This window comes from Pseudochaenichthys georgianus, chromosome 6, assembly GCF_902827115.2.
Source record: "Pseudochaenichthys georgianus chromosome 6, fPseGeo1.2, whole genome shotgun sequence".
Taxonomy (NCBI): domain Eukaryota; kingdom Metazoa; phylum Chordata; class Actinopteri; order Perciformes; family Channichthyidae; genus Pseudochaenichthys; species Pseudochaenichthys georgianus.
Genome location: NC_047508.1, coordinates 41,914,496 through 41,927,780, shown reverse-complemented (window position 1 = coordinate 41,927,780; position 13,285 = coordinate 41,914,496). Strand labels below are relative to the sequence as shown.

Genomic DNA, 13,285 nt, shown 5'->3' with positions numbered 1-13,285 from the left:
AACACTTTTCAAAATAAAACAGGAAACACAAAACACAACACAGACAGACCGTGACACATGTGGAGATTATCCGGCTGAACAAAACACGCATTTATCAAACAGGTTCCTTTTCACAGATCTTATTTTTTACAATTTTCCGAAATCCTATGGAGAAATCCTGTCGCTTTTTTGTTCCATTTTACTTCCGGGTCGGCCAACACAAATACGTCATCCCTGCTCCCACATTGTGGGCACATTTCAAAGATTTTAAGGACTGAATAAAACGTTTCTAAATGACTCACATCCAGCCGTTATGGAACGGATCAAGACAGAGAGAAAGTGAGTTTATGTAATTAATTACAGCTTTGGTTCGAGTTTTTAAATTGTTTTATTATTGGTATCTTATGGTTTTATTGACCTAAGAAAGGTACTAATTCATCTCACACATCAATACGTTCACATTTAAGTGTGACTATTGTCCCTGAATTACAGTCAGAGTAACTTTGTTTTGAATAATATTAAAAGAAATACAATAATGAACGAGCCTAGCTTTGAAACTTGTTCTGTGTTTATATGTACCAGTGCAGGGCAGGACATAGGCAAGTCAGTGACGGTACGTCCACACAGCAGCTTTTCAAAAATCTTGAAAATCTTGGAGCTGGGCGTGTCTGACAGCTTGGGGATTTTTTGCGAGCAACGCGACCAACAACCAATCACATGAATCTCCCGCCCCCGACATACAAAGCAAAAAACCTGGGGATTTTATGCGAGCAATATATATATATATATATATATATATATATATATATATATATATAAACTCCCCAAACAGACGAAAACCTACCAGTTTCACCCCCTGTCTCTGCCACCTCCCTCCATGCCTGGTTCCTCCAGTTTGTATCCTGTTAATAGTTCTGGTCGTAAAGAACCGGGTGATTTGCTACCGTAATTTCTCGTTTGGAATATGAGGAAATGAACTGCGGTCTGGCTCTCCCTGCTTACACGCGGTTTGATTGGCTAGCGCTTCTACTGTCAGATTTGCATAAACGTGTTTGATTGGCTGGCGCTTCCAGCTCAGATTCAAAAGTTGAACATTACTCAACTTTTGAATCCTGGAAATCCTGGAAATCTTCGCTTCGCTCCCCCACAATGCAGTTCGGCGAAAAGCGAGGCAAAGTGCCGTCATCCCCATTAAAAGTCAATGGGCAGAGAAGCGTTGGAAGCGGTGGAAGATTCGTCTAAAGCTGCTGTGTGGGCGTACCGTGACTGTACGGCTACTTCTACTGGAAACATTGTAGCACTACATTCACTTCAGATATGTTATGGTTATGTTGCAGATTCAGATAAAAAAAAATAGGCATTCAATTATAATTGAAAGCTCCATCTTGAACATGCATTTAGTGAATAGAATTAGCGTGCTTGTGCTGATTGGCCCTCCCTTTAACTTCTATTTAAGGTATTTCTTTCTGAGTGGTCTCTGCCAGTGTTTTCGAGTTACATTTTTTTAAAGAAATTGAATTTTTCAGGAAAGCGCAGGTGAAGTCGCTGTAGAAAATGATGAAGAAGCAGTTTTTTGCTGTATGTTCCAGATGAATACTATCATGACAAAGACCAAAAGGCCGAATTGTGGAAGAAGTTTAGCCGGGCACTCGCCGAGTCTGTTTTAATCGCTGTTTGGAGGTTTACTTGCTCTACGGCACGCAGTGAGGCTCATTCATACAAAGTGGGAGTGCAAGAATCTAGTTGTTGGTTGTAATTAGTGCCGCGTACCGGTACACCGAACCGGTACTGGACTTGTAAAAAGTTTCGGTTCAAGTCCGGTTAAAACCGGAACGTCGGGAACCGGTACTTGGACTCGCAAAAAAACTAGCACTTACGTATATTCTGGTGTCTGTGGTTATTTAAACATTCCCTGATAAACGTCATTCAGTGTCAATAAATGAGTGCTAATCCCAGTGTGCTCAGTGTACAACATCACATGTCATTTCACCTTCGATTCACGGTTTGAAGACGTAGCATTTCGCCACATGCTAATGCTAACCGGAAGTGAAGAATTTTCAGAATAAAAGTATTAAGTATAGTGTGAACTTCCGGTTTTTTCAGAATAAAACTGATTTAAATTAAATAGTGTATTTAATTCAAAATTACGCCATATCAACATTGATTTACATTTCTGACAGTATGTATGTACATCACTATGTATGTAGTATGTAGTTCTTTAACGGTCTTTAACGACATCCACTTAAACACAGACAGTGGCAGAACTTCAGTGTTAGTATTATTAGATCTCAGTGCTGCGTTTGACACTGTTGACCACAGCATATTACTAGACCGACTGGAAAAACTGGGTGGGACTTTCGGAAACAGTTCTAAATTGGTTTGAATCCTACCTAAAGGATAGAAACAAAGTTGTTTCTATAGGTAAATACACATCTGAGTTGACAAATATGACATGTGGGGTTCCTCAAGGCTCCATCTTGGGGCCTCTTCTCTTTAACATCTACATGCTACCACTGGCTCAGATAATGAAGAACAACAAAATAAGTTACCATAGCTATGCAGATGACACACACATTTACGTAACAATTTCACCAGGAGACTATGCTCCAATTCAAACACTGAGTAAGTGCATTGAACAAATCAATGACTGGATGTGTCAGAACTTTCTCCAATTAAACAAAGATAAAACTGAGGTAATGGTTTTTGGAGCCAAGGCAGAACGTTTAAAAGTTAGCGCTGAGCTTCAGTGTGCAATGTTCAAACCAACAGATGAAGCCAGAAATCTAGGTGTAGTAATGGACTCTGACCTGAGTTTCAACAGTCACATTAAAACAGTTACTAAATCAGCCTACTATCACCTAAAGAACATATCTAGGATTAAAAGACTAATGTCACAGCAGGATTTGGAAAAACGTGTCCATGCCTTTATCTTCAGTAGACTCGACTACTGCAATGGTGTCTTCACAGGTCTCACTAAAACATCTATTAGGAAGCTGCAGCTGATTCAGAACGCCGCTGCTCGAGTCCTCACTGACACTAAGAAAGTGGATCACATCACTCCTGTTCTGAAGTCTTTACACTGGCTTCCTGTGTGTCAAAGAATAGATTTCAAAATATTGCTGCTGGTTTATAAAGCACTGAATGGTTTAGGCCCAAAATACATTACTGACCTCCTGCTAAATTATGAACCATCCAGATCTCTCAGGTCTTCAGGGACTGGTCAGCTTTCTGTCCCCAGAGTCAGAGCTAAACATGGAGAAGCAGCGTTCAGTTATTATGCTCCAAATATCTGGAACAAACTCCCAGAAACCTGCAGGTCCGCTGCAACTCTGACTACTTTTAAATCCAGGCTGAAGACTTTTCTTTTTGTCGCTGCTTTTAATTGAACTATTCATATCTTAAACTGCACTGTAACTTTTATCCATGTACTTTTTCTTGTAATGTTTAATTGAACTATTTATATTTTAGACTGCACTGTAACTTTTATCCATGTATTTTTCCTTAATGTGTATTTGATTAGCTTTTCTTTTTTAATGCTTAATGTCTTTCATTTTTTTTTTTTGTAAAGCACTTTGAATTGCCTTGCGTTGAAAGTGCTCTATAAATAAACTTGCCTTGCCTTGCCTTGCCTATGTACTGTATAATGTACACATGTAGAGTTGTAGAAAAGACATGGTGTACAGACAGTACAGTACACTCTGACTGTACAGTCACTACAGTGTATACTGTATAGTAGGTGTGTAACAGTGTAATGCGTATAATCTACTCTACACGATTTAGGCTCAGTCAGCTCAGGGACTGTTTGGTTACTTTAGTTTGGTAAATGAAATACATGTTTGAACTTTGTAGTAGTTCACTGTAGTTGCTGTCATAAGTCATTTGTAGACTGAGTGACAAAAACTGTTTTTTTTACATTTGTACTTTGTAGAGAAATGTAGACACAAGTTGGAAGGGAGCACAATAAACCTGACGAGTTTGAATTTGAGTTGATGAGTTAATTTCAATTGATAATTAGCTCACAATAAGTTCACTTTAGTTACTCACACAACTTGACACAAGACATGGGTTCAGGTCCGGACTTATAAGTCCGGACCTGAACCTGAATGTGAGTCCAGGTACGCAGCACTAGTTGTAATGGTGAAAAAACAATGTCAAACTAATATAAGGTAGCACACATAGATTTAGTTTCACAAAAATCGTTGTAAATAAACAGTTAACAAATTCTGGGAGCATCTTTTTTGGATGAAATGCTGTTAAAAGGTTCTCCTCAGCGCCTTTCTGCCAGAGGGAACATTTGGATTTGTTCCAGCAAGAAAAGAGCCAAAGACAGCTTAATGTTACACCTAGCCTTAGGCATATATTTGATAGCGGAACAGAATGATGTGTCAGGGACCTTCATTCATTGATACAAATGACAATATCACACTAACTCATTGTCAGGTAACCTAAGTTGACCGGTGATTACATTTCCATTGTGAACTACTGTATTAACAATCCTAAAACAGCCAATTTTAAAACAGCCAATAATCAAATCAAACGCCAGAAGTCGATCCAGTAAAAACCCAGTGCTACGACCCAAATCAAAGTCAACTTTAATGTTACTCAGTTTGAGATCGAAATGACGTTTCCAACAATCCCGGATGTAAAATGATACAGTATACAGCTATGTATAAAATATGTATATCCTAGATACACAATCAACAGACACATTTACACATATGCACACATTAAGATAAAGAAAACACAACAATCAATCCATACAAAATAACAGTCACTTCAATTTATTAACTCCAAACTGTTGATAATAATAATAATAATAATAATAATAATTCCTTACATTTATTATAGCGCTTTTCCAGATGCTCAAAGCGCTTTACAGATACACATTACACATATCATTCAGGTGAAGTGTCTTGCCCAAGGACACAACGGCTTTACAGACGCAGCAGTGGCGGGTTTCACCCCTTGATCATTGCACTGCGCCACACCGTCCATCTTCACGCCTCGAAGTCATCGAGGCGCTTTTACAAGTACACATTAGTATCATACATGTACTGTGGACAATACCCACAGGAGCCAATCCGGGTGAAGTGTCTTGCCCAAGGACACGACGGCCTGACGCAGTGGCCCCAGCGCCCCCCTGATCTGATGATCAGATGCACACACCACTGCGTCCCATAAGAGCAGACCTTCCTAATAAGTATAACAAATTGAACATTCATGTGACAACGTGCTGCTCTCCTCTCATAGGATCCATCGTCACACAACATCAGGCACATGACCGTAAGAAAGAGTTACTAAAGCCCACATTGGCTTAGCAGCAAACAAGCAACATTTCAGAGATTACAAAATAATTGAGCCACTCTGTTTCGCACTGCGAGACTCAGTGCCCTGGCGACGTGAGACTCGTGTTGTCTTTGTAGCTCTGCGGTCCGTCAGTCAGAGTGTAACTCCCACCGTGTGTGCTTGTTGATCTGTGTGGAGTCCACCAAAGAAACTATACTTTATTTTGCCTCGTTTTAATATAATGCGGCTCACCACAGAGGAGAAAATAGAGCTGGGAGGCAAAGATCAGGGGACGATCAATCCGGCATTTGGGGTAAGTTTTTATTGTTCTTTTTTAGGTTAGGGTTTGTGACACTAACAGAATCAAAGTGTCAAACCCTGGGTGAGGGTTTAAAATGAGGCACTTGCTTATCTTTTGATCATAAGAATCAGAATACCTTTATACAGAGGGAACATTTGTATTTGTTAAAGCAAGAAAGGAGCCAAAGACAGCTTAATGTTACCTAAGAAGCATTCATTACAACATATAGAAGAAAATATACACAATTTACACGATACACATCCGAGCTGTACAAATAATCATTAGTCAAAGCCAACTTTATTGTCAGTCTCAAAATATGTTTGGACACACAGAAAGATCGAAATACTGTTTCCCACAGTCCCGAGGTATAAAAAATAACACACGTTAAAATACAAGAAAACAAAATAACCGTTTACTTCAAGTAAGCAGGATATATATAAAGAAAGGTGAGAGTGCAAACTGTTTCCATAGCAGCGCAAAAAGTGAATGTTACTCATAAATTATTGCTATAATGATTATGCTTGAACTATAACAGACAAATAGAAAGGTAGCTGAACTACGAGCATCCATAACATTCACCTGTTTGCAGCTCACACATTATGTATCACTTGTAGACTCTTATGGCACTACTTCTATTCAATTGTTCACTTGCACTGTTGGAGGAGCCTGTGACCTAAGATTGTCCTCGACATTACTGCACTGTAGCTAAGTACGGATGACTAATAAAAGCCTTGAATCTCGTATAGCAGTCGCAGCTAAATGTAAGCCACGTGGAATGTGAAATGACCAAAGTGTGATCGCTTATACGATACGACTGGATATTTCATTGGAATCAATTGTATGTTTTTTTAATGTCTGTGGAAAAGATCGGCCTTGAGCGTAGCTAAGATGGAACAAAGAGCTCCAAGTTCAAGCTAGTAATTCTCTTTGACAAGGAGAAACTGAATAAAGCTTTTTTCAGGCAGGGATGTGTGTTGTTTGCGAGTACGGTGTGAATGCCGAGCTGCATGGGGTGTGAACGTGGACACAGCTGAGCTCAGGGTGGATGTTTTCTCTTACTTAACTGAAGAATTTGAGAAAATGGGAATACAAACAAACACAGCTTGTCTGCAGATGGGTCAACATCCGCAAAGATAGAATACAGAACAAGGAACTTTTGTTTATGTTATAGTCTTTGTCTTGTTTCTGTTCTGATTGTATGTGAAGCGTCTTTGAGCATTAGGAAAAGCGCTATGCAAATCCCATGTATTATTATTATTATTATTATTATTATTATTATTATATTACCTACTGTACCTGAAACAACAAAAAAACGATATGCTTTTACCATACAATGAATTCAAAGATGTTGAGCCAGGATTTCAATATTTCATAGATCGATGGAGATTGCTGGCTTTGGCATCAAGATGTCAGCATTAATATTTACACTTTGAGCATCAAAATATAATTCAAGTAACCTCTGTTTTTTAAACCTTTTTTTAAATAAGGGAATCGAAATGCAGTCAAAGCTCAAGTCAAAGTCAACTTTATTGTCAATCTTTCAGTTTGTATGTACAGACAGAGAGATCGAAATACTGTTTCCCACGATCCAGACGAATACAGAATACAAATATGTATAATAATATATAAACAAAACCAACAGACACATTTATACATATGCACACATTAAAGACAACAGTATGTTTTCAATAAAACACATCTTAACTTAAAGGTCCCATGTCATGCTTTCCGGTCATCACCCGTCCCCTTGGGTGTTATGTAGGTTTTTCTGCATGTAAACGGTCTGCAGAGTCTCACACCCTCAAAGTGCACCCTGTAGCGAGTACAACTCTAACACAGAGAAGACCTGTCTGCTGCCCCAGAACGCCTCGTTGGACATTTCTCTTTTTCCATTTGTTTCTTCCTGGGTATGGTGACGTAACGGCTCCCGCGGACTTCCTCACACACACACACACACACACACACACACACACACACACACACACACACACACACACACACACACACACACACACACACACACACACACACACACACACACACACACACACACACACACACACACACACACACACACACACACACACACACACACACACACACACACACACACACACACACACACACACACACACACACACACACACACACACACACACACACACACACACACACACACACACACACACACACGATCTTTTCTCAGCTGCAGTTCCGAGACAGCGGGACGCGGTGATGCTCGGCCTGGGCTCGGCCCGGGCTCGGCCTGAGACGGCGGGACGCGGTGATGCTCGGCCTGGGCTCGGCCCGGGCTCGGCCTGGGCTCGGCCTGCCTGGGCTCGGCCTGGGCTCGGCCTGGGTTCGGCCTGGGCTCGGCCTGAGACGGCGGGACGCGGTGATGCTCGGCCTGGGCTCGGCCCGGGCTCGGCCTGGGCTCGGCCTGCCTGGGCTCGGCCTGGGCTCGGCCTGGGCCGGGCCTGAGACGGTGGGACGCGGTGATGCTCGGCCTGGGCTCGGCCCGGGCTCGGCCTGGGCTCGGCCTGCCTGGGTTCGGCCTGGGCTCGGCCTGAGACGGCGGGACGCGGTGATGCTCGGCCTGGGCTCGGCCCGGGCTCGGCCTGGGCTCGGCCTGCCTGGGCTCGGCCTGGGCTCGGCCTGGGTTCGGCCTGGGCTCGGCCTGAGACGGCGGGACGCGGTGATGCTCGGCCTGGGCTCGGCCCGGGCTCGGCCTGGGCTCGGCCTGCCTGGGCTCGGCCTGGGCTCGGCCTGGGCCGGGCCTGAGACGGTGGGACGCGGTGATGCTCGGCCTGGGCTCGGCCCGGGCTCGGCCTGGGCTCGGCCTGCCTGGGCTCGGCCTGGGCTCGGCCTGGGCCGGGCCTGAGACGGTGGGACGCGGTGATGCTCGGCCTGGGCACAAACACAGACTCACTGCCAGGCTGCAGGTTGTTTGCGCTCGGGCTGGATTCGGGCTGGGTTTCACTGTGTCTCGCACAATAAAAATCTATTCTAGTTGAGCACAACAATGGAATTATGATCAGTAGAAATGGCCATGTCATGGGACCTTTAAGTCTACTCCTGGGAGGAAGTTGCTGGATCTTTTAAGAATATTTGCGGACAAAGTCACCCTACTTTAAAGTAAGATGTTACCTCGATTGTAACAGCTGTGTGTGTTGGAGCAATTTTAAGATTTCCAAAAAGAAAGAAAAAGTATACTTCAAACAAATACAAGATACATCCTTCAACTTACAGAAGTAAACACACTATTGGAGATTTAACTAGGCAACCTCAGACCTTATTTAGTGCCTTTTTCAAAAAAAGATTTCCTGCAGTAGAAAGGGCTTAAAACATCAAATTAATATAATTTAAAAAACCCCAGCAGTCAAACTTTTAGACTATAATGGTGGATAACAGATTTAAACCAAATGGAAGCAGATACATGTGAAGATTACATAAAGAAATCAGTGACTTTTTGGACGCTTTAATTTGGTAATACAATATTTTAATGTCATAATTGTTGAATGTCATATAAACACAGGAATACATGTTCTACCAGCGCTACATGAAGAGATCAGCTAACCAAAGGAATGGGTTTTTGGCATATTGCTTGTCATGTATACAAGTGAACTTTTGTTTGTCAGTGCACTCACGAGTCGAGGCGAAGCCAATCGTGGGTTTCAGGTGTCGACACGGGAAAGAGGCAAAGCTCCAAAAACAGGGGCTTCCTTCATGAAGAAAAACATCCGCCTCTCCGCATGTCTCACATCTCGAATTACTTAATGGTGGACTTTAGTATTCTCTTCATACAGGAACTCTGTCGAGGTTCAGTAACTCTGACCCTTGATCTACTCACTGGTGGTTGTTTTGAATGCTGGTGATAACATGGCTTTAGGGTTATTCTAGTTGTTTTTATTAATATTAAAAACGTTATTGACATTAGCAAAAGTGTTATAACAACTTATCGTCTTGACATTTTGTTGCAATCAAATTCATTATAACAAAGTGACCAATTACTTTTTCCAAAGTCGAATGGAAAAGCCAACGAAAAAATGAAAACACAACTTTTAGTGCGTCGTAGTGGAAGTTTATGAACGTAGCAAGTCCTGTATCCACATGTGTTGCATGCATGTTTGTATGTGAGCGTGGACATCTATATAGACTGTGAGTCACCTGCTAGTGTGCCGGTCTCATGGGAGATGGTCACAGTAAGAAATGCTCAGCCTTTTGTTGATTCGGAAAAAACGTATTTTCTCATTTTGAGACAAAGTGTTATATTGAAAGCTATATCTGATATAACCTTGGCATGTATTTCCTTGTGGGTATGTTCATAACAGTTAAGAGTATGTGGAAAAACATGAAGTTGTAGAGGTTAAGAAATAAAGAACCAAACAACTTCTTTCTTTGATGACATAAGATATTGTATTGTTTCTTTCCCAACTCTATTGTCAATCTTTCAGTTTGTGTGTGTCACTACCCGATCGGTACTGCGCATGATGGTCCGCCATATTGGACAGCTCCGGACGGCAACTCAGGAAGGACAGTTGACACACTGAAGCTGAAAAATAAAACGAGTTATTGTTATTACAACGTGACTTCACTATTATTTAACAACTCTTTTTATTGGGTGCTTTTATTTGGGGTTAACTTCTGTTAGACAGCTATCATACCGAATACATATTTACTGTGAATGTATGCAAAAATGTATGGCATATGGCTGTCTAACAGAAGTTAAATTCATTCCTCACTTATTCTGACAATGTACTTGACCCCAAATAAAAGAACCCAATAAACAGAGTTGTTAAATAATAGTGAAGTCACGTTGTAATAACAATAACTCGTCTCTCTCGAGTTTTCTTTTTGAGCTTTGCTAAAAGCCACTGTGTCAAGTGTCCATCTTGGGTTGCCGTACGTAGTTGTCCAATATGGCGGACCATCTCGCACATGCGCAGTACCGATCGGGCAGGGGGACGGATCGGGTAGTGACAGTGTGTATATACAGAGAAATCGAAATACTGTTTCCCACAAGCCCGAGGAATAGAAACCGTGACTCTCAACACTATATTTCCGTAGTAACACACCAACACTGTCCTACTGTTACTGTGAGGAGGTGAAACCACACAGAAAGGCACTTATGATGATTGCGAGTGTTTAATAATGATGTCTTAGAGCAGGGGTGTCAAACTCAAGGCCCGGGGGCCAAATCCGGCCCGCGACTTCATTTCATGTGGCCCCATAAGAGCTTGCAAAAAATATGATATGTTTATTATGCGGTTACATGCTACTTCACAGAAGCACGTTGCCAATAAACTACATGTCCCACAATGCATCTCAGAATTTGACTTTTCTTTTTTTAAATGTAACTTTTCTTTAAAAATGTCACTTAATTTTTTTGATTTTGACTTTTCTTTTTAAATCATTTTGTGACATACGCACTGAAGAGACTTGCAATGATTTGCCCTCGACTTCTGCTTTCAGACGTAGTTAATTATGAAGTTATTACCCTATCCGATAATAATCCAATGCAGAGGCAATAATGTAATATAATACATTATTTTATATATATTAAATATTCATATATGCATTTTTATATAGTCTTACAGTTACAACCGGCCCTTTGAGTGCAACCATAATGCTGATGTGGCCCGCGATGAAATTGAGTTTGTGGGTTAGAGTCTGCTACCCGGTAAAGGTAAAACATGTTGATGGCACTTTAGGTAAAATACATGGTTGATATTTAATATAGCTACACTGGTTAGGCTATCAATGTGAGCCCAGAGTAGAAGAACCTGAGTAAACGTGACCTTAATGTCGGGTTATATAATGAGAAGTTGAGCAATGAGTGTTCGTGCGTGAACTCGGACATCGAGGAGGAATTCTGGGAAAACAGTGCACTCCTTCACTCAGAGAAAACACTTCAGGAACAGGCGACTGGAAACCAGCCACATTAACTTTGATACATGAACCACATTGGAATAACAAGATAAGGACCCGTTGAAGACATAATAAGATCAGATGCAATGCACTGAAGGGAAATAATACAATCTTTATTTCAAACAAGCAGATGACTTTTTTGCTTTACAAAATCATTATAGTATAGGTCAAGGCTTTTAAAAGTCCTGCTAATAGAATATAACCTCAACAATGTTGCAGAGGCTGCCGACAGTGGTCATCCAGAAATGAAACCCTGGTCCTTCATTGAGAAACCACTGAACCACTGCTTCCTGCAGGATGCTCCAGTCGTTAGCTAAACACGCCTCTGCAGCCGGAACACTGATGTGTCTGACCACGCTTCATGTATCCATCCACACCGTCACTGTGTCTGAGACGAGGGAGGCACACACCTCAGCACATGATGCTGTCCCCCTGGTCAGCATTAGGGGTGATTCACCACATATCTCTATTTATCTACCGGTTCTCCTTTGGATGAGCTTCATTTAAAACGTGTTGCCATGGTTAATGAATGTAACTGCAGTGTTGCAACATATTGATTCCGGCTTGAAGCATTATTAACGTTCATGTGTCCCCTCTTCTTCGTGTCTCTTCTACATCAACATGTGTCTCTTCTACATCAACATGTGTCCCCTCTTCTTCATGTCTCTTCTACATCAACATGTGTCCCCTCTTCTTCATGTCTCTTCTACATCAACATGTGTCCCCTCTTCTCTGTGTCTCTTCTACATCAACATGTGTCCCCTCTTCTTCGTGTCTCTTCTACATCAACATGTGTCCCCTCTTCTCCATGTCTCTTGTACATCAACATGTGTCCCCTCTTCTTCGTGTCTCTTCTACATCAACATGTGTCTCTTCTACATCAACATGTGTCCCCTCTTCTTCATGTCTCTTCTACATCAACATGTGTCCCCTCTTCTCTGTGTCTCTTCTACATCAACATGTGTCCCCTCTTCTTCGTGTCTCTTCTACATCAACATGTGTCTCTTCTACATCAACATGTGTCCCCTCTTCTTCATGTCTCTTCTACATCAACATGTGTCCCCTCTTCTCTGTGTCTCTTCTACATCAACATGTGTCCCCTCTTCTTCGTGTCTCTTCTACATCAACATGTGTCCCCTCTTCTTCGTGTCTCTTCTACATCAACATGTGTCCCCTCTTCTTCGTGTCTCTTCTACATCAACATGTGTCCCCTCTTCTTCGTGTCTCTTCTACATCAACATGTGTCCCCTCTTCTTCATGTCTCTTCTACATCAACATGTGTCCCCTCTTCTTTATGTCTCTTCTACATCAACATGTGTCCCCTCTTCTTCACGTCTCTTCTACATCAACATGTGTCCCCTCTTCTTCACGTCTCTTCTACATCAACATGTGTCCCCTCTTCTTCACGTCTCTTCTACATCAACATGTGTCCCCTCTTCTTCACGTCTCTTCTACATCAACATGTGTCCCCTCTTCTTCACGTCTCTTCTACATCAACATGTGTCCCCTCTTCTTCACGTCTCTTCTACATCAACATGTGTCCCCTCTTCTTCATGTATCTTCTACATCAACATGTTGGAAACAGGGCTGAAACAGAGGGGATTATGAGTAATGCTGCAATGATCTGTTTGGTGTGTCAGCCAATCAGAGACATGTTCCGGATATATCTGAGACCTGTAATATATGCCTAACAATAGCATCAAAGGAGACCAGTCACAGCACCCAAGATTGAGAGAAAGCAACAATTGCATTTTAGTATAATCCCACAAAATATTGCCCTTGGGTAAAAGT

The 13,285-nt window shown here is 41.8% G+C and overlaps 1 protein-coding gene across 1 annotated transcript in view; it reads left to right on the top strand.

The window, feature by feature from the left end:
* The first annotated feature begins 5,366 nt into the window (after positions 1 to 5,366).
* LOC117448642 (solute carrier family 23 member 2) overlaps positions 5,367 to 13,285 on the top strand; it is a 111,482-nt gene continuing 103,563 nt past the window's right edge. The window contains exon 1 of the mRNA XM_034085978.2: positions 5,367 to 5,578. Coding sequence (XP_033941869.1) covers positions 5,507 to 5,578 — 72 coding nt within the window. The 5' untranslated portion in view covers positions 5,367 to 5,506. The remainder of the gene's footprint in view (positions 5,579 to 13,285) is intronic.